We start from the raw sequence: 21845 nt of genomic DNA on the forward strand, positions 1-21845 counted from the left end.
TGCTCAGTATGGTAGAGTAACAGTTTGCTCAACTTTAGGGCAGAAAATTATTGTTGAGTCATCTGCATTGAGAATGGTTTTAGACTGCACCTTTCCTGGCACATCATTAATACAATATAATATTCAATAGTAGTGGCAATAATACTGAACCTTGTGGAGCACTTAATTGTGTGTGTTTCTAACCAGAGAGGAATTTCTTGCCATTTTTATGAACAAGCCCCTTTTTTCTGTCCATGACTACTTAGAACTATCAGGGAATAATAAACTGCAAAGCAAGAAAGTAGCCAATGCTATTATTCATCACCTCCTTCCACTTAGGTGTGTTAAATCTGTACACAGCCAACATACGAACGGCATACAGCAATTAGTACCTGAATCTCCCTACGTGGGATCTAAGAGGAATTGCAAATGGGAGCACAAAAAGGATCATAGGATTGCTTATTCTATGTTCTGCACAGAGGTAGATTTTGTTCTATCTTGTATTCTGTTTTACCATGCATCAGAGCCCAGTCCCGTGCAGATGTCACTACTTCTTTTAAAGTCTTCTCATCAAGAGGCAACTGCACACAGGGTTCCAATCTTCTGACAGCCATTGTTCAGCCTCTGAAACTAAAAATTTATGTCTTAGTATGTTAACTAATGAAATGATCTAAGTGAAAAGCACATATTGTGTGTGTTCTATAGTGTTATTTTACTTAGGTGGTTTTCAGCTTACAAGGCCATCATCAGACTGAGTATTGTAATCAAAGAAGGTGCAGTATTGTGAACAACATTGCAAAAATGTTACTGTCAAGAGTGAGTTATGAATACAGAGTAAATTTCACCTTGACAGTGCAATGGTAATGCAATTAAAAATATCAAAGCTAAGCAGTAAATAAATACAAAGACTGTGGCTGGCAGCTGTGGCCTTCCTTCAATACACGCTCAGCAAATGTAGTTGCTATGTCTCTGCCATCAAGGCAAGTAATTCTGTATACCCCACTATTGGCTAATAATTTGGTCTTATCTTACTACTGAAAACATGGCAGACAGTGATATTCCTCACACAGTAAGAAATCCATTATTGCAGGATTTCAGTGTTTTGGCTACACTCTGTGGTATCTGTCCTAGGTATGGTATTGTACACCACTTCCTGCAAACACAAAGGAATAGTAGATGGATGGAACACAGAGGAGGGTTATAATTTTGAAACTATCTCTCTCTCTCTCTCTCTCTCTCTCTCTCTCTCTCTCTCTCTCTCTCTCTCTGTGTGTGTGTGTGTGTGTGTGTGTGTGTGTGTGTGTGTGTGTGTGTGTGTGTGTGTGTGTACTGATGTAAATGTTATACATAATAAAATTTTGTTACCTCAACCAATGGCCATAACCCAGTCCTCACAGGAAACAAAAACAGAACAACATATTTTTAATAAAGAACCTTTGAGTGCAAACATTACATACTGGTTCTGATATGTAGATGATGTACTGTGTACATGGGCAGGAACTCAAATAGCAATGGAGAGATGCAGAGAGAGAGAGAGAGAGAGAGAGAGAGAGAGAGAGAGAGAGAGAGAGAGAGAGAGAGAGAGAGAGACACTGGAGTAGAAGATGTAATTATGGTTGTAATGAAAAAGAAATGAAGGGTGGGCACAGCAAGGATGCAGACAAATAGATGGAAGTTCTTTGCTAGGTTTCAAGATGTAAGAAAAGACAGGTGCCAAACTACTCAGTACACTAAATCAGAAAACCAGCAAAAGCTACGCATACACTGTAATCCATAGAGAAGTCTGGAGGAAGCCTTTATCCAGCAGTGGATGTTAAATAGCTGACAATGACTAGTTTGATTAATTGTTCATTGGTTAAAAATAGTCACAGTGTTGTTAGTATATACATGGTCATGAATGAGTAACATAGAATAGCCATCAATTAAAAATTCTTTATACTAGATACAACACTTTATAAAGACAGCACCATGGAACAACACAATTATACAATAGTAGAGAGACAGAAAGATAAAAAACCTGGCCTACAGCAATAGTTATAAGGAAAGAATAATACCACATTGGTAACATACATGCTATTCATAAACATTAATGGTAGTGGTGGTGGTAAAATGGAAATGATCGTATGGCGTTCGGGGGAGTTTGGCCGCCATATTGCAAGTCCTTTTTAGTTGACGCCGCTTCGGCGACTTGCGTGTCAATGATGATAAAAATTATGATGAAGAACACACAACACCCAGTCTCCTGACGGGAATCAAAGCCGGGCCTCCTGTGTGGTAGGCAGTAATACTACTGCTACGCTATGGAGGTGGTGGTTGTGGTGGTACGATTGTGACGACGATGATGATGATGATGATAGGATTATGAGGGACTCAATGGTGTGGTTATTACTCCCTTTATTATCATAATTAATGAGCCAATAGAAGAACTTTGTGGGTAATATGGATAGAGTCGGATCAAGAGCTGTGACACTGTCACAAGAAATGTGAACAGATAGTATCGATAAAAGACAATGTAGTACACACACCAATGAAAGTTGAGCAACAGAAGGGAGTTTGCAGACAAAGGTCCTCCAAGTAAAAGTTAAGGTCATTCAATGTGTTACGGGTGCCAAGGAAAATTAATACAGCTTATATTTCAAGTACGGGAAGACAAGATTTGAGTTTTGTATCTGAAATGTGGGTGGAGCATGATAATTAAGTGTTACTGCCCGTGTACCTTTAAAGGTGGAGTACCTGCTTCAACAAGGGGACTACTGACAGGGCTCATGCAGAAAGCTGCAGGGCAGACTCCACTGTAGTGTATGGGGTCTATAAGAATCAGAACAGAAGGTGCTACTGACCTGTAAGCAACACATTCATAGCCTACTCGTGTAAAAATCAATGATAAGTAAAACTTGACTAGAGTCTCCCGATCTGCTCCCAACACAGTCTTTCCAAGGAAGCACAGGGAATTTAACTTCCGCATACAAGTTGTCTTGTGCTGCTTTAAGTGGGGTAATGATGTGAATTTGTGGGTGAACAGCATTCCTTTAAAGTGAAAGTCTACAATTTCCATCTGTTATTCATCCAAACACAATTTAGGGCGTAAGTGGGAGCATCAAATTCTGAAGAAGTGCATGATGAATTCTGTTGACGTGAATGACCCATGATTCTGTATGTGAGAAATACAACCATGACTTTGGTCCCATATTCATGTCTTATGAAGGGCTTTTATAAGATGGGGTTCTGCTGAGCATAATGGATCAGAACTGTGGTACAAACAGAAGTTGTTGACTTACAAAACCAACATTTATGGCAACTGGTTTTTTTTTTTTTTTTTTTAGGGCGCAAAACTTCTATGGTCATTAGTGCCCGGTCCGTGACTTAGGAAACAGTAAAAAATCGAAATTGAAAACCAGCAGCAATGAGAACGAAAGTCATAAAATTGGAGAAACTAAAAGCAGAAGGAAGGCTTAAAAATCCACTACATAAAGGGGTTGGTTGTCCCAAAAAAAAGTTTCAAATGACTGACGTCATTTCACTGGCACTAATGAACTTGAGAACGCGGTCGGCTGAGCGCGTGTCATCTGCTAAAATCGATGATATATCAGGCGATAGCTGTAGATGGGAGCGTAACGGATTAAAATAGGGGCACTCAATTAAAAGGTGTCTTACCGTCCACAGCTGAGAGCAGTGGGGACAGAGTGGGGGAGGATCGCCGCTTAAAAGATGTTGATGGCTAAAAAGACAGTGCCCTATCCGGAGTCTAGTTAAAATTACCTCCTCCCGACGACGCGTTTGGAAGGAAGAGGTCCAAGCACAAGGAAGAGCTTTCACGTCCCGCAATTTATTATGGGTAAGTGTCGACCAATGCGTGTGCCATAAATGAACAACACGTTGACATAGAATGCTCCGTAGATCGGCGAAGGGAATCGATTGAATAGCTGGCCGAGGAAGAGAGACTGCAGCCTTGGCTGCAATATCGGCCGCCTCATTTCCACAGATACCACCGTGTCCCGGGAGCCAGAGGAACGCCACCGAGACGCCCCCCCGGTGGAGCAAGCGCAGACAGTCCTGAATCCGGTGGACCAGAGGGTGCACAGGATAAAGAGCGTGGAGACTGAGGAGAGAGCTGGGAGAATCTGAGCAGATAATGTACTGTATTCGCTGATGGCGGCGGATGTAGTGGACAGCCTGGAGAACAGCATAAAGCTCCGCAGTATAAACCGAACACTGGTCGGGAAGCCGAAAGTGATTTGGGGTGTCTCCAACAATATAGGCACTCCCTACACCTAACGATGTTTTCGAGCTGTCGGTGTAAATAAATGTGGCGTCCGTCATTTGTGCACATAGAGCAGCAAATGCCCGACGATAAACAAGTGAAGTGGTACCATCCTTGGGAAATCGACAAAGGTCACGGAGCAGGCAGATCCGGGGACGGAGCCAAGGCGGTGCTGTACCTTAAGTTGTCAAGAAGGTTTTAGGAAAGCAGAAGGAAAGAGAATGGAGCAGTTGACGGAAGTGGACTCCCTGTGGTAGTAGGGAGGAGGGGCGGCCTGCATACCCTACATCAAAGGAGGCGTCGAAAAAAAGGTCATGGGCTGGATTAGCAGGCATGGAAGACAGATGGCTAGCATAACGACTCAGAAGGACTGCTCGCCGATTGGACAGCGGAGGTTCAGCAGTCGCAGCATAAAGGCTTTCCACAGGGCTGGTGTAAAAAGCTCCAGACACTAAACATAATCCACGGTGGTGGATAGAGTCGAGACGCCGAAGAATAGACGGCCGAGCAGAGCAGTAGACTATGCTTCCATAGTCCAATTTCGAGCGCACTAAGGCGCGATAGAGGCGGAGAAGGACCACTCGGTCCGCTCCCCAGGAGGTACCATTCAGGACACGGAGGGTGTCAAGGGATCGCAGACAGCGAGCCGAAAGATAGGAAAGGTGGGAGGACCAGCACAGTTTTCTGTCAAACATAAGACCCAAGAATTTAGCGACATTTGAAAACGGAAGGCTGACAGGACCTAGATGTAAGGAGGGCGGAAGAAACTCCTTACGTCGCCAAAAATTAACACAAACGGTCTTACTGGGAGAAAAACGGAAGCCGGTTTCGATGCTCCAAGAGTGGAGGCGATCAAGACATCCTTGAAGACGTCGTTCAAGAAAGCTGCTCCGTTGAGAGCTGTAGTAGATCGCAAAATCGTCCACAAAGAGGGAGCCCGAGACATCAGGAAGGAGACAATCCATAATTGGATTTATGGCAATGGCAAACAGTACAACACTCAGCACGGAGCCCTGGGGTACCCCGTTTTCTTGGGAGAAAGTACGGGAGAGAGTAGTGTTCACCCGCACCCTAAATGTGCGCTCTGCCATAAATTCCCGAAGAAAAAGGGGCAGCCGACCTCGAAAGCCCCAAGAGAACAGTGTGCGGAGGATGCCTGTCCTCCAACAGGTATCGTATGCTCTCTCCAGATCAAAAAATATTGCTACTGTTTGGCGTTTCCGGAGAAAATTGTTCATGATATAAGTGGAGAGAGCAACAAGATGGTCAACTGCAGAACGATGCTTTCGGAATCCGCATTGGGCAGGTGTTAAAAGACTGCGGGATTCCAGCCACCACGCTAAACGGTAATTCACCATATGCTCCAAAACCTTACAGACACTACTCATGAGAGAAATGGGGCGATAGCCAGAGGGGAGATGTTTGTCGTTTCCAGGTTTCGGAACAGGAACGATGATAGCTTCCTGCCATTGTCTGGGAAAATTACTGTCGGTCCAAATTCGATTATAAAGGTGAAGGAGGTAACGCAGACTATGGGTTGATAAATGCAGCAACATTTGGACATGGATACCATCTGGTCCTGGGGCGGAGGAGCGACAAGAAGAGAGTGCATGTTGAAGTTCCCGCAAGGAGAAAACAGTATTGTAGCTTTCGCGGTATTGAGAGGAGAAAGCAAGAGGTCGCACTTCCGCTGCACGTTTCTTCGGGAGAAACGCTGGCGGGTAATTTGAAGAGCTCGAAATCTCAGCAAAGTGCTGACCCAACGAGTTAGAAATTGCGACGGGGTCCACTAATGTGCCATGCGCGACAGTGAGCCCAGAGACCGGGGAGAAACTAGGCGCGCCTGAGAACCGTCGAAGCCGACTCCAAACTTCCGAGGAGGGAGTGAAGGTGTTAAATGAGCTAATAAAGAATTTCCAGCTTGCCTTCCTGCTATCGCGGATGACACGACGGCATCGCGCTCGGAACTGCTTATAGCGGATACAGTTGGCCAAAGTAGGATGGTGGCGGAAAACGCGGAGAGCACGTCGCCGCTCACGTATTGCAGTACGGCATGCCTCGTTCCACCAAGGAACTGGGGGGCGCCGGGGCAATTCGGAGGTGCGAACCATTCGAAGCGTTGAGGTAGCGGAACAGTACCGACCGCAAGGTCCAAATGAGATAAATTTGTCGTGGAGGCAGACAAAAATGTAGGGACCCCAGTGTTGAGGCAAACTAGATCTGCTTGGTGAAAGACGTCGAGCAATAGTGAGCCACGTGGACAAGGATGTGGAGATCCCCAAAGTGGGTGGTGGGCATTGAAGTCCCCAACCAGCAAATATGGGGGTGGAAGCTGACCAAGAAGATGAAGGAGATCAGCTCGTGCCATTAGCGTGGACGATGGAATGTATACAGTACAAAGAGAGAACGTGTATCCGGAAAGGGAAAGACGGACGGCGACAGCTTGGGAGGAAGTGTTTAAATGGATTGGGTGATAATGGAGAGTTTCATGGAGAAGAATCATGAGTCCTCCATGTGCTGGAGTGCCTTCAACAGAGGGGAGATCATATCGGACGGACTGAAAATGAGGGAGAACAAAGCGGTCATGGGGACGCAGCTTTGTTTCCTGAAGACAGAAGATGACCGGTGAGTAGGATCGTAAGAGGATCGACAATTCATCCCGATTGGCTCGAACACCGCGAATATTCCAGTGGATAATGGCCATAGGGTGAACAGAAAATGGAGGAATGTGACCAAGGTCGCTGTCAACTCAACGACTGCTCTGAGCTTGCGACCGACAGCATGGAATGGCATTCAGCCGAAGGCAGAAGATCCTGATCCATAGGTTGGTCAGGAGCAGCTCCTGCCACCAGCGATCGGCCGGTTGACCGGCCACCAGCAGTGTGCCTCGGCGACACAGAAGACGGCCGAGGGCGATTTCCGCCAGGTGGTGCTGTAGATGGGACACGCCTTGGCGGAGAAGGAGAGGAACTGGGTTTCTTTGTAGCCTTCTTGGAAGTATGATGTTTAGAGGAAGGAGGAACCGATGGTTGGGAAGTTGCCGTACGTAAAAACTCTTCACGAGTAAGCTCTTTTTTAGAAGTCTTGGTGTCTGACTTTTGGGCTCGAGATTTAGCAGAACTCGATGAAGGGTGAGCCAGAGAGTGGGCAGGCGAAAGTGGTGAGGTTGAACGGGCGATCTTTGCGCTGGCCGATCTGACGACCGTGTCACTAAAGGTGAGGTCGCAAGTCTGCATGGCCGCCTCCTTTGTTGGCCGAGGAGAAGCAAGGACAGTGCTGTATTCTCCTTTCTGAGGCACGGTGGGCTGTCGACTGGCGAATAATTTTTGAGCAGCAAAGGTCGACACCTTTTCCTTTACTCTAATTTCCTGGATGAGCTTTTCATCCTTAAAAACGGGACAATCTCGAGAGGAAGCAGCGTGGTCACCCATACAGTTGATGCAGCGAGAGGATGGAGGTGGACAAGCACCCTCATGGGCATCCTTGCCACACGTAACACATTTGGCCGGATTGGAACAGGACTGGCTGGTGTGATTGAACCGCTGACACCGATAGCAAAGCGTTGGGTTTGGGACGTAAGGGCGAACGGAAATTATCTCATAGCCTGCTTTGATTTTCAATGGGAGTTGAACTTTGTCAAATGTCAAGAAGACAGTGTGGGTTGGAATGATGTTCGTGTCAACACTTTTCATAACCCTATGAACAGCCGTTTCACCCTGGTCAGACAGGTAGTGCTGAATTTCTTCGTCAGACAATCCATCGAGGGAGCGTGTATAAACGACTCCACGCGAGGAATTTAAAGTACGGTGCGGTTCCACCCGGACAGGGAAGGTGTGTAGTAGTGAGGTACGCAGCAATTTTTGTGCCTGGAGGGCACTGACTGTTTCTAACAACAGGGTGCCATTCCGTAATCTGGAACAAGACTTTACAGGACCTGCAATTGCGTCGACACCTTTCTGAATAATGAAAGGGTTGACCGTGGAGAAGTCGTGACCTTCGTCAGACCGAGAAACAACAAGGAACTGTGGCAACGATGGAAGAACTGACTGTGGCTGAGACTCAGTGAACTTACGTTTGTGAGCAGACATAGTGGAAGGTGAGGAAACCATTGCGGAAGAATCCCCCATGATTACCGGCGTCTCCGATGGCGTGCTCCTCCCTTGTGGGGGCCCTCTCTGAGGGCACTCCCGCCTTAGGTGATTGTTCACACCTCAGGTCACACCTCCTGACAAACGGACGGAGGGACCAATCGGCACTTTCGGAAGGTATCAGCTCGGGTAATCACCCCTCCCTGGGCCTGGCCGTTACCAGGGGGTACGTACGTGTCCTACCTGTCTACCCGAGGTGGGGAATTACGCGTTACCCCGTCACCGGCTACGCATGGAAGTGCGTGGGTCGGCCATCAGACATGCACAGGGAGGAAGAAAGAGAAAGGGAAAGGAAAGAAGAGAGGTCTCAAACGCCACAGTGGAGAAAAGGGTAAAGAGAAGAGGTAAGGGTAAAGAGAAGAGGTAAGGAAAAGAGAAGGACAAAGGAAGGATGAAGACATACAAGCAAGGAAGGCACAAACCATACTCCCAGAGGGGGAGAAAGGGAAGGAAAGAGCCAGAGGTGAGGGGGGGGGGGGGGGGGGGCAAAGATGGCGGATGGGGAAGGATGCGGAAAGGGAAGGTATGCAGCCCGGGAAGGAAGGAAGGCCACATTAGCTTGGGGTCCCGTGCTCGCTACGCACGTATCCACAAAAGAGTTGTGGATCCCCTGGGGGGTATGGCAACTGTGAAGAAGGTAGTCCTGAAGACCAACCCATGTAGAACCCCATCTTCCTGTACAGGTTGATTACTAAGGGTTGTACCAACTAACTCAAATGGATAATAATTTTTTTAATAAAACTTGGTAGGCTGCCTCTGAATCCCCATCCAAGTAATGTTGCTTTGATGTTTTGTTGCCAAATTGTATCATAAGCCTTTAGTAGTCAAGGAAGACCACTATCAAGTGTCATCGAAGTATGAAGGTCTTGCCGACGGGAGATGACATTCGTAAAAGGTGGTCAGTTCTGGATCTGAATCTTCACAAAATCCATACTGAAATTATGACAGTGATTTTGTTTCCACGCAATAGCAAAGTCTGGCTTACCATCCCTTCCTTGAGTTCGATAGGATCACTGTTAAACTGATTAGTCTGTAGTTGTCTGTATTTGTTTATGAGGTTTCAATACTGAAAAAATGATGCTTCCTATCCACTGGGTGAGAAAAACTCCTCCTTGCCAAACTTTATCCAGTATTTGGTTACTTTTTTTATAGTCACTAAAGTGGTTATGTATTTGATTGCATATGGTATTTAAGCCTGAAGCGGTATTCTTGCATTGTGCTAGTGAATTCCCAGTCTGTAACAGGGGTGTTAAAAAAAAAAAAAAACCGTGGAACCTCGAATAACAAGCATAATTTATTCCAGAATCTGACTCGTGGTGTGAAACACTTGCTAAGTAAAAGTATTTATCCCGTATAAATTAATTAAAATATGACCATGCATTCCCTGCAGAGAAAGTACTAGAAGTTTTATCTTATTCATGCCATTTATTTAAAGAAAATTATACATACACTATTATGTACTTTATTATTCATGCTACATAACTAATTCTTTTTTACTAGGAAGTCATTTGTTTCTGCCGATACTTCAACACCTGGCAAAAATGAGACACAGCATTATAGACAAATAAATTTGTAGCCTCTGTAGTCACTGCTTTATTGGGGTGATTATTTTCAATATACGATGCAACCAATTCCCATGCTTTCAGCAGTCCTCTTATTGCACCAGAAGATTGCACTTTACTGTAAGTGCCTCCTCCTCCTCAACGAACTGCTGTGAAACACACTACAACTCCAAAAACTCTTCAGTGTTTATTTCTTGGCTGAGATCTTCCACAAGCTCATCGATATCATTCTTATCCACCTCTAGTACTATCCTCTCGGCAAAAGACACAATCTCATTCCTCTTCCCATGCTTTTTTGATCACCTTGACACAGGTAAAGATGTGGAAGCAATATTTTCAAAACTCTCTGAGAGTGAGATTGATAGCTTCAGTCGACTTAAAGCAATGCTTGAAGAGTGCTTTAGTGTAGAGTTTCCTAAAGATAGAAATAATCTGCTGGTCCTTAGGCTGAAGTAAAGGAGTGGTGTTGGAGGCAGAAATTGGATCTTGATTAATTGATTCATCTCAAGCAAATATTTTTTCACCGAAGGGCCAAACATTGCATTGACCCAATCACAAAAAGATCAAGTCACCCAAGCCTTGTTGTTGGACCTCCACATCATATTTAACCTGCTCTTCTGGGCTTTATACTTCTTGAAGGCTCATGGAGTTTATGAATGGTAAACAAGCAGTGGTTTCATTTACAAATCACAGTTTGCATTGGCACAGAATAGCAGTGCGAGACAGTTCTTCATTGGCTTGTGACCAGGCAATGCAATCTCATCTGCCATTATAAAGGTACCCTTTGGCATCTTTTTCCAGAAGAGACCAGTCTCATTACAATTAAAAACCTTTTGTGGCAGCTAAACCTCAGAATCTACGGCCATCTTAAAGTTGCTGATGAAGTTCTCTGCTGCCTTTGTGTCGGAGCTGGCTGCTTCACTGTGCCTCACAATGCTGTGGAGTCTGGTTCTTCTCTTAAACTTCTCGAACCTTCCCTTAAACACTTCTTCGGCTGCTGATGATCCTGGTGTTGTCTTAACGAGGTTGGCGAAAATCGTTCTTGACTTCACATAAATGAAGGTCTTGTTAATAGAGTCACTCTGCAATTGGTTTTCATTTATACATATAAGGAGCTACCTTTCAACATTGTTCAGAATACAAAACTGTTGTTTCGATACTCTTGAGACTCCCTTTGAAGCATCTATCTCCTTAATCTTGACCTTCCTCTTGAAGATAGTGCAAATAGTTGATGTAGGCTGACTGCTTGCGCATGCTAAATCAGCAATGCTCACACCACATTCGATTTTTTCACTTATTTTACGTTTCATTTCTTAGGTCATTATCTTTCTCTTATGGTCATCATCTTGAGGCTTTATCTTTGGGGACATTTTGATGAAGGTTATTAAAATTTGCACACAAAAAACACTGTGTGAACACAAGTTTAGAAAAATGTGTGTTCACAAGCTGCACTAAGATGGTAGCAGGAAGACTGCTAAACCCAGACTGCAGCAAGCACATACTAAAGACACTGTTCATATGCCACTACCGACAATGAAAAGTGTTCATATCATTGAACATTTCCCACCACCGTGCGCAAACAGCTAGTGACATCACACTAAAACGTCGTCACTCGTTACGCAAGTCATTTTTTTACAATTTGTTTTGCCTGTTATGGAAACTGCATGTTATGGGAGGTGCTTGTTAAGCGAGGTTCCACTGTATTATGTTCTATTAAAATATGAGTGAATTTTTTTTCTGAAGCTATCACTTTAGTGTAGTATGTCACTAGAAATTTAGGTATCTGGTTGTTATGAAGTACTCCTCAATCCAACTCCACATATTTCAGATGGTAAAGAAATCCCATTGATATGTTATAGTTTTGCTCACACCTGGGCCTTGGTTTTTTGGGTATTCACTGATGCAACACTTTGTTCCCATCATTCCCACTTCTGTCATTTGATTAAATGATGTGCTTTATCTTGTAGTTGTTTATAGAAAATTAAACAATTAGGGGATGAAAGGCTCCTCTGTCATTTTAATGCCCTTTGTTTCTGATGGCTTTTGCTATTTCTTAAGATCCCCATGGTACAGATTTGCATCAAGATGATGTGGAAGAGTATAATATTGTATACTGCGCTACATGGGTAATCTTGTACTATCTTTTGGGTGTCTTTCTCTTGGGATGTTGCAACAAACACTTCAGGGAAGCATGCTTCCCTAACAGATTTTCATGGGATACTGCCTTGGTAGTTCGTCAGTGGATCCTGACTGTGGGATCGATAATAAAATGATAGGATAATCATCACTGTTACACACATTGCTTTGGGCATGACATTGTGTCACAGATGTGAGACTCGGACTGTAGATTGATAATTGCACGAAAAGCTCCAGAGTGACAATAAAACGTATTGGATTACCAGTATTCATTATACACAGATTAAAATCCATTGCCCTCTATTGTTTTTATTCTCAATGCCCAGGACAGGAAAAACGGGAGGGGTAATGGATGCAATAGTTCTGTCTCTTGACAGCATATGCCTTGACTTGTCAGGAAATTAAAGTTGCATATCATTACCATGGTAGACAGTTGTAGCCTAATGGCTGTAGCCTTGAGTGTTGTATTCAGTAGTATCTGCTTGATAAAAAGTAAAAAACTGTACCAATGTTCAAATGCCTCCTGAAGGCCTTATCAAGTAAAGTCAATTATTACTAACAATACTGCAGTTTCTGTGCGTAGGCATGTAGTCTTCTAATAACTGTGATACCTGCAGAGCAACACACGTGGTGGAGAAGAGGGACAGATGTTCAGGCATGTGGCAGTAATAGCCATTACAGTTCAATGGTACCATTGTTAAAAAAGGCAGTGTAGGGACAAATAAAGTGAACAGCAGGTTGTGTAAGTTGCTGTTCCTTTCCAAAAATCCTGTACAATTAGTATAATATCCAGACCTAAAGGTAACATTTCTGTAGAGAAGGATTCAAGGTCAGGGTACAATCAAAGCGGATTTTGATACACATCTTTTCTTTTCCTTTTCTTTCTATGTTTTTAATTCTTGTGATGGTTTTTTGGGTTGTACATCCCAATAAGAGGATGATATAACTGTTCATTGGTCCTTTCTCCCAATGGTTGTTATCTGTGTGTGGGTCAGTTAAAATATATCACGACAATGTCCACGGACAGCGACAACATAGAAGGATGGAACTCCTCCAGCTGTGACAGCAAAGGAATACCCACTGATGTGGTACAGGTGGCGGACATCCTTGGACATTTTCCTGATTTAGGAAGTTGTTCACAACTCTGAATGGTTGAAACGCTAGCTGTAACTTCTGTAAAATTTAAGTGCAAATCCAGTGGATGAATTCATTCATATTTCCTTATCTTCGAAGTATTACAGGTGACTGAATGTATTATATTCCTGCATTTTCTTTTCCCTTATAAAATCTTGGCAACCCTGTGACCAGGGAGAGTGATAGTCTGGGAAATTTGTTCCTAGTGGAGGCTGTTCACAAGAGTGGTCATCGTGAGATATTACTCCAGTTTTCACAGATGGATTCTATAGTACATAATTTGAGATATGTGAGCAAAATGGAAACATTGGAGGCACCTCATGGTTGGTAGGACATGCCATTTAACAATACATCTACATACCAGGACATACTGTTCCCAATAAGACATGTCCTTCAAACTCCGAAATGAAGCTGCTTATGTCAACTCTGTTTTCCTTTGGCATTCTCTGTATCCATCATACAAAATCAGTCCTGCAACTTCCCAGTTATTTAGAGTTCTTCATCAGGTTGAAGCATTAGATCTCTATGAAAGATAATGTCCCAGGTCATCTTAAGACTCTTGTGTGGAGTAATAGTGGCAGGCCATTTCTTAGCTAGGTAGGCTCAATGTGTTTGAGATAGCATTTCAGTAGCTGTTTTAATGAATAAGGATCCAGTCCACATTTTTCCAGGGTAGCTATTTCACCGAACTCATCTTCAAAATTCTCCACAAAAAAAAACCTGGATTTTATTTTTGTGTAGTAATCACCATCTGTCCCAACGCAGATTAAATATTGAGCAAATTGTTTGCTTCCTTGTTCCGCAGGCCAAGAAGTGACTATGGCAGGAAGACTGAATAATTACAAGTTTCTACATTAATTTTTTTCTTCTTCTTGTCAAACAACCAATTCTTCACAGCCACTGGTCTAACTTTGATTCTTTCATCTGCGAAGTGCCCACTGTGATGTTGCTTACTCCTGTCAAAGTGTCCACGGATGTCATCAACCTACAGCAATGTCCACCTGGCTGAACAGGCATTGCTCAATGTCTCGGTACCCCTAAAGGATTGAAATTTAATCTTTGTCTTAAGTAGGGAGGTAACAGCTCAGATACGAGGGTTGAGTGAAAAGTATTGCTTCCACCTTCGTTAATTGGGTTTGGATAGGAATATTTTAATAAATCAAACACAGAAATAATCCTTAGAATGTAATGTTTAATTACAAACATTCACTTTTCCACATAATCACCAGCCAATTGGATACATTCCTGCCAACGATGAACAAGTTTTCTGAAGCTGTCACGGAAGAAGTCAACACTGTTTCTGCAACCACAGTCTCACAGTTCTCTCAACGTCTTCATCAAAAGCATAATGATGTCCCCGCAGATCTTCTTTCATTATTGAGGACAGACGGAAGTCAGACGGTGCTAAATCTAGACTGTATGGAGGATGCCGTATGGTGGTGAGATTCAGTCTCTGAAGTTCTGCTGTGGTGGCATGTGAAGTGTGTGGTTTGGCATTGTCATGCTGCAGGAAAACATTTCCCTTTTGTTTTCGGACCCTTGTTAGCCATTGTTTCAGAGTTTTCAGCATTGGGATGTAACACTCTGAATCCATTGTTGTTCCACGATCAAGGAAATCAACATGGATTACACCATCTGCATTCCCAGAACACTGTAGTCATGATTTTTCCAGCTGAGGGTTGCATCTTGAATTTCTTTTTCTGGGGTGAGTCTTTGTGTTGATATTCCACAGACTGATGCTTCATCTCAGGTCATAATGGTGTACCCATGTTTCATCTCCTGTCACAATGGAATGGAGAAAGGCGTCACTTTCATTCTCGTAACGCAAGAGGAGTTCCTGGCAAATTTCAAGTCTGTGCACTTTCATTTCAGGAGTCAGCATCCGGGGTACCCATTGTGCACAGATTTCCCGATAGTCAAACAAAGCAATAATGTGACCCATATGTTCTTGTAAAATGCCAATTGTGCTTGCAATTTCTCTCTGAGTGGTACAAAGATCGTCCTGAATCAATGTGTCAACATTTTGCTTGTGAAACTTGGTGGTTCCTGTCACATGCCGTCCAACCCTGCTTGTCCCGCAGGTCAGATGTTCCTGCCTCAGCATCTTTAAACTTACTTGCCCAACGATGTATAGTATCACATCAACACAATCACCATTAACTGCTCTCATTCTCTGATGAATCTCCTTTGTGGTGACACCTTCTGTTGTCAATAATTCAATGACTGTACATTGCTTACATTGCACTGATCGACCATCTGTGGAGGGTTCCACTGTAACAACACAACCGTTCCATCAACTGGAGCTGTAGAGAAGAGGCTATGGAACAAGTCAGTACCTAGCACATACAAATACTGCTAACTGTTGAAGAGTTACAAAGGTGGCGGTATTACTTTTCAGTCAACCCTCATACAATGCATGCAAGCCCTGCATTGTAAGGGGCTACAGTTGAAGGTGTATGTGATGACCCCACAACATCGGATTGGCTACCGGATTGGCTCTCCAGCAGCTGCAATTGCCCATGTACTGAGGATGCATAGATGGCTGTCACATGCCAAAGACAGGGTGCCATCTAAGGTACGTTTCTCCTTTCCCAAATGACAAGCACTACCGTAAAAATATTGAAAAAAGAAAAATTGAGTCAAACCAGAAAGTGGTGATTAGATTAAGGGTAATAGAAACCAAAGTGAGCAGTCTGATTCAGTGCCTAAGAAATACCAATCAAACAATACTTTTTGCATTAGCGAAAGAGTAGTACTCATAATTAATGAAGACATGGTCACTGTTTATTCCAACATGTAGCATTATCATATATATAAACATGGCGCTTTTAAATTACAACGATACTCAACATTTAAGTACTTAAGAATAAGTGGAGTGGCTATATTGAATAAGGAAGGCAGAACTTGTGCTCCCTACATTGTTTCTACCATAGCACTCTAAGTGCATGTGATTTGTGAACAAGCTTCCTCTCCTCAACTATTGGCCATAATCAAAAGGTTTAAATATAGTAGACCAGGGGGGGAAAAAAAAAAAATCAACCATAATAGAGATCCTAGCACTTAACAAATGTAAAAAGAACTCTGCCTTGAGAACATACACACTAAATCCCTTGCTAAGGCATGAAGTTTAGTTATGGACCAAATTATTGCTTGAACTGTCATATAAAGCCACCAATCTACAGAGATTAGACATGCCAAGTGCATTTCAAGTTGCATATTAATGGTGCGTAGAAAGAAACTTACCGAGAGTGCCGGCTTTTTACACAAAAATGGTATTGACAAAACTGCTAAAACGATGTTTCAACCATGTTAATAACACACTAAATGTGATGCTTTTGTTCTCAATCACAGGGCACCACAACCATTTTGTTCTTCACACTTGTGGCCAATGCTATACAACAGTCAACATGAATTTTACATTTTAGTCCAGTGATGCAGCAGTGGCTGATGACTGAAAACTGTAACACATTTTCATTCTGTCTATTCGGCTCCACCTTTTTGTGACTGATGCAGCACAGTAGGCAACACACTTATTTGAGAAGAATTAGCTTCAAGTTACAATTCTGCCATTAATATTCAGCTGTCCTGTAGTTCTCCTACATAAGACTGGACAAATGCATGGACAGCCCTTGTTAACACAACTACAACTATTGATGACTTCAACAGCTGAGCTTCTGTTCTGCGTCAATTGACCTTACAGCTAACAAATAAACTAAGAAGGCTACATGGAAGGTGGGGCTTCAAAAAAATAACAATACTTTTCTCTTCTTCACATTTCTTTCTAGGAAGGATATAACATACCTCTTCATACACAAAACACAACATACACTGATAAGCCAAATAATACAATAACCGCCCACCACGACATTGGGTGTTGCCTCGTAGTGTTGCAGGCACACGACACGGCGACGGAAGTATGTAAGTGGAGCAGACAAAGAGGGGGGGTGGAGGGGGGGGGGGTCACCTTACAGAAGATATGGAGTGCAAATGGAGAAATCCACTGAGATAAGTGACTTTGACAAAGGACAGGTTATTATTATGCGGAGCCTGGGAACAAGCATCTTGAAAATGGCAAAACTGGTGTAATGTTCACATACTAGTGCCATGAGCACCTAGGAAGAGAGGTAGAAGGACAATGAAACCCCCACTATGCACTAAATAGTCGGACGTGCATGAGAAATCACAGAATATGGGGTTTGGAGGCCTGTCTACTCTGTAAAGTAGGATAGGCGGTAATCTGTGGCATCTCTGCAAAAAGAGTACAATACTGGTGCACACACAAGTGCTTCGAAGCATTCCGTTCAACATGCATTGTTGAACATGGAGCTCCGCAGCGAACCACCCCTACGTATTCTCATGTTGACCCAACATCATCTTCAATTATGATTGCAGTAGGCGTGCGACTATTGGGATTCAACCATTGATCAATGTAAATGTGACAGCTTTTCATGTGAAACATTTTTGCTACGGTAGGTCAATGGCTGTCTCCACAAACACTGTTATCAAAGTGAATGGCAGTTCATAGCATGCAGCACACCAGACTCATGCTGGTGGGAGCAGTATTATGCTATCGGAGACATTCTCCTATGCCCACATGGGACCTGTGATAGTAATCGGAGACAAGTTGACAGCTGTGAACCACCTGCATCCCTTCATGCGTGATGTCTTCCCAGAGGGCTGTCATGTTTCAGCAGTATAACTGTCCATGTCTCAGAGCAAGAACCGTGCTACAGTGGTTTGAGGAGCATTATAGTGAACTCATGTCGATGTTTCAACAATGAAATTTGTCTGACATAATCCTATGGAACCAACCTGGGTCACTATCAGATCACCACCTACGCAAATCAGCAGCCCATTACGTACGTGTAGACATCTAAAGCCACATACCTCCACAAACCTACCAACACACTGTTGTATCAGTGATGTATGTCATTCCAAAGATGATAAACAAGCTACTAAACTTGTGGTTGTAAAACAACGCAAATGTTCATAATGCAGCCATATTTACAAACTGAATTGCAATGTGAAAGTAAAATGATTCGTTCCATATTATCGTGCAAATGATCAACGGAATATGAAAATAAGTTCGAAGAATGTCAGAAAAAACAACGTATATTGAATGAAAGTAAGTGTACATACGTCTCGAAATCTGAAAAATTATATATTTCATTCATTGTGAAACTATAACTAGCCACCCCCCACCCCCCCCCATTTCCCCATAGCAAGGCAGATCGTAGAAACGCTCTTTTTCCTGTATTGCATCTTTTATTGTTTTCAAATCCAATGTACGCCGTTCACAAGACATTCTCCTAAATGACATCAAGTCAAAAAAAAAAAAAGAGAAAAATTTTATATTTCATGTATTCAGTCCCAAAGACCAGCATGAATAATCATTTGTTTCGTGTTATTACATATTTAAAAAAACTTCGCTGAAGTATTTGACAACTCTCGGTGTATCAGTTACATAGATCTGCTAAAAGTGTTTATAACCAACAGATTATCACTTTTGTTTGCTAGCCACTCCGCATCATTCTGGATCTGCTCAGCGTGTGATAGCTGATTTGAACACCGACACCTAACTTGTTTAAGCAAGAGATAGCAAAGTTACTTAACATCAAGGCGAGGCACTACATACTAAACACAGCGGGCATTCGTCTGTGTTTCTGTAAGTGTATAAAGTACTACGCATCACTTAACACTAATGTTACAGCCAAATTAATGTTACACTCACAGATGTTGACCCGCCAGTGTCGTCTGCAAACCGCATATACAGTTTTAACTGCAGTACAGCTATTATATCAACGAGAGATCTGTGTTATCAATTTCGGATTACAGATTTAATTGCTTATCAAGCCTCGCTTCCGAAGCAACTTGCCAGCACACTTCCCTGACAGGCTGACACTAAGCATAAATGTAAACAAAAAACAGCTTGTACCTATGACGATGCAAAGATTATGCAAGTTGCGAAGTAATGATGAGACTGACATCCCCCTTTTAGAAAGTGTTGCACATTGGCGACCAGCTGGACGTGAAAGACGATTTAAGAGGTAGAGGTAATGCAACGTTAGAAATGAAACATTCCTGTTTTCTGCATTAAAAAATAATGGTGATAGTAATACTCACTTTCCGATATCGTGCAGTATAGCAACATACTGCAAAAGAAGAAAAAGTTTTCAAAATACAAACGCGAACTATAACGTTGGTCTGTGGAGTTTCAAATAGAACATCCTGTAGCCACCTATTCAAGACACTTGGGATACTGACACTCACAAGTCAGTAAATCTACTCGTTGATGATGTTTGTAATCAAGATTAGTATACGTTGTATTATAAATGATGTAATTTGTATGCCAGTGTATGTAATCTTCTATAACTTGTATGTATACAGTTTGCAGTACCTTTCTAAACCTTGAATGTAATATATACTTGTAACCATATTGTTTACAGTGTTGTTTGATTTTCCTTCTCTTTTTGCCGACATAATGCTGTATTCATTGACTTATCCTACATTATAGTAAAAAATATAATTTTATAAGACCAAATAAAAATCAGATTAAATATATATGTCGTTTGGTGAGATCCCTCAGTGTTCTATTCCCAAAAAGAAAAGAAAAGAAAATGCTCCCATTTTTTACAAATACATAGTTTTAGAATAAGCGATCTCTTCTGAATGCAAACAAAATTTAATACATTGCCAAATGATGGTCACGCCTCTATGACGAAATGACATATTTTCTTCTTTCTCAGTCGGTAATGATCGCGAAACGGTAATTTCCCTACCATATACGTTTAATAATCATTTCTCAAATGTAGTAGGAAATATAAGGGCAAACAGCTCAAGGAAAAAATCAAAAGAGTATAGTGAACAAGCAACATACATAAAATGCTACCATATGCATGTCTCACCCACTTTTCCTTCCGAAGTTAAGGAAATTATATAATCTCTCAAAACTAAAAGCTCATCGGGATTTGATAGCGATTTCAACAGGCTACTAAAGAGTTATTCCCTCATAATAAGCACTGTCGTTTTGGAGCTATGTAATGCATCACTAAGGGCATTTTTCCAAGAGACTGAAATACGCCATAGTCAAACACGTCCTTAAGATAAATGATGAGACATATGTCAAAAAATTGCGACCTGTTTGCCTACTGACATCATTTTCCAAAATTTTTGGGAAGGTCATGTATTCTAGAACAGTATCCCACCTGAGCAACAATAATATCCTAAGCAAATCACAGTTTGGATTTCAGAACAATAGCTCAAATGATAACGCCATTTATTCATTCACTCATCAAATTTCACAAGCATTACATAGCAAAATAGCACCAACTGATACATTCTGTTACCTATCTCACCCATTTGACTGCATGAGTCTCAATATTCTCCTGGATAAACGTAGGTTTGATACGCTTAATTGGCGCGGTATTTTTGGGAGAGAAATGTTATTTATGTGGTATTTGTTTGTCAGTCTCCTGTATGAAATATCGCTTTTACGTTGTTTTTGGTGCTGAAAAACAGTAACAACATGGTTTTGAAAAGACTTTATTGAAAGACTTCACAGAAACAATTTAATACATACACAGTTCAGATGAATGTGATATTATTCTGTAGTTTTCTTCAAGAAAGAACTGTCGAACAAAGAACTACACGACACTGTCGCTCCTAAGACAGTAACGTCGAAGATGACGATCATTCATAAGAAATGCTGGCATAATAGCAGTTACTATTCTTATGAAGAACGGCTTTAAGTTGTTGTAAATGATAGCATCTGATTTCTTGATTTTCAGTCTTTCTTTGTATAGTTTCGAGAAGTAAACTTTTCCAGAAATTCTTCTTGGAATACTTGGTATTTCTTCCCACACTTCTTTGGAAGTGCACAGGTAGTAAATAATACCATTTGGACGGTACTGTATCGTCCTCAGGTCCGTAACTGTTGGCTCATTCTTTGTAGCACTTCCAGGTCTAATTGATTCACACAGCCACAAGCTTTTCTCTGCATGGTTAGTGAAAAAGGAGTAATCTAGGTAAAGGACTTCATAGCGTTGTGACTTTCTTCTCTACTGTTTAGATATCAAGACATATTGGCTACACTCAATGGAACTGTGAACTGAGTCAAGTTCGATCTGAGTATGACCTTTCTCCAAAACCTTTTGTGTAATCAGTACTCCTGAAGTAATTACTAAACTTAAAAGAGAGTTTGTTAACATCACGTTTCTATTCCGATATGTGCGGCCGTATTAATACAAAATGACTGGGGCAGGATTTTTCCTTGATCGTTTTGGACTGTGAGTCCATGATACACGGTGGAAAACTGGATGCAACCAATTCACCTTGCATTTCGTCAAACCAGTAACACATTGTATCATTACTTTCGAAATTATTGTACACTGTAAAGCTAAAGGCCGGTCCACACGCAACGATCTGTCTGCGCAAATGTCTGCGCACATCACATCTGCGCAGACAGATCGTTGCGTGTGAACAGAAGATTTGCACCAACCTGAGGTGTGTGCAAACCTGGAAGTTGGAGTTGGAGGTTTGAGCGAAACCTCTCAAATCTGTCGGTTCAAACCACATCTGCGCAGACAAGTTGGAGCGTGTGGACAGGAGATCGTCGCAAATCTGGCA

At 42.4% G+C, this 21845-nt stretch overlaps 1 protein-coding gene across 3 annotated transcripts in view; it reads right to left on the reverse strand.

The window, feature by feature from the left end:
• LOC124619191 (glutathione synthetase-like) overlaps positions 1 to 19156 on the reverse strand; it is a 151344-nt gene extending 132188 nt beyond the window's left edge. For all 3 annotated transcript variants that reach the window (XM_047145410.1, XM_047145409.1, XM_047145408.1), the window contains exons 1-2: positions 18952 to 19156; positions 494 to 609 (exon numbers count right to left, since the gene is read on the reverse strand). In XM_047145410.1, coding sequence (XP_047001366.1) covers positions 494 to 593 — 100 coding nt within the window. In that variant the 5' untranslated portion in view covers positions 594 to 609; positions 18952 to 19156. The remainder of the gene's footprint in view (positions 1 to 493; positions 610 to 18951) is intronic.
• Between the last annotated feature and the right edge of the window lie 2689 nt (positions 19157 to 21845).

The sequence above is a fragment of the Schistocerca americana genome, chromosome 6, assembly GCF_021461395.2.
Source record: "Schistocerca americana isolate TAMUIC-IGC-003095 chromosome 6, iqSchAmer2.1, whole genome shotgun sequence".
In the NCBI taxonomy this organism is placed as follows: domain Eukaryota; kingdom Metazoa; phylum Arthropoda; class Insecta; order Orthoptera; family Acrididae; genus Schistocerca; species Schistocerca americana.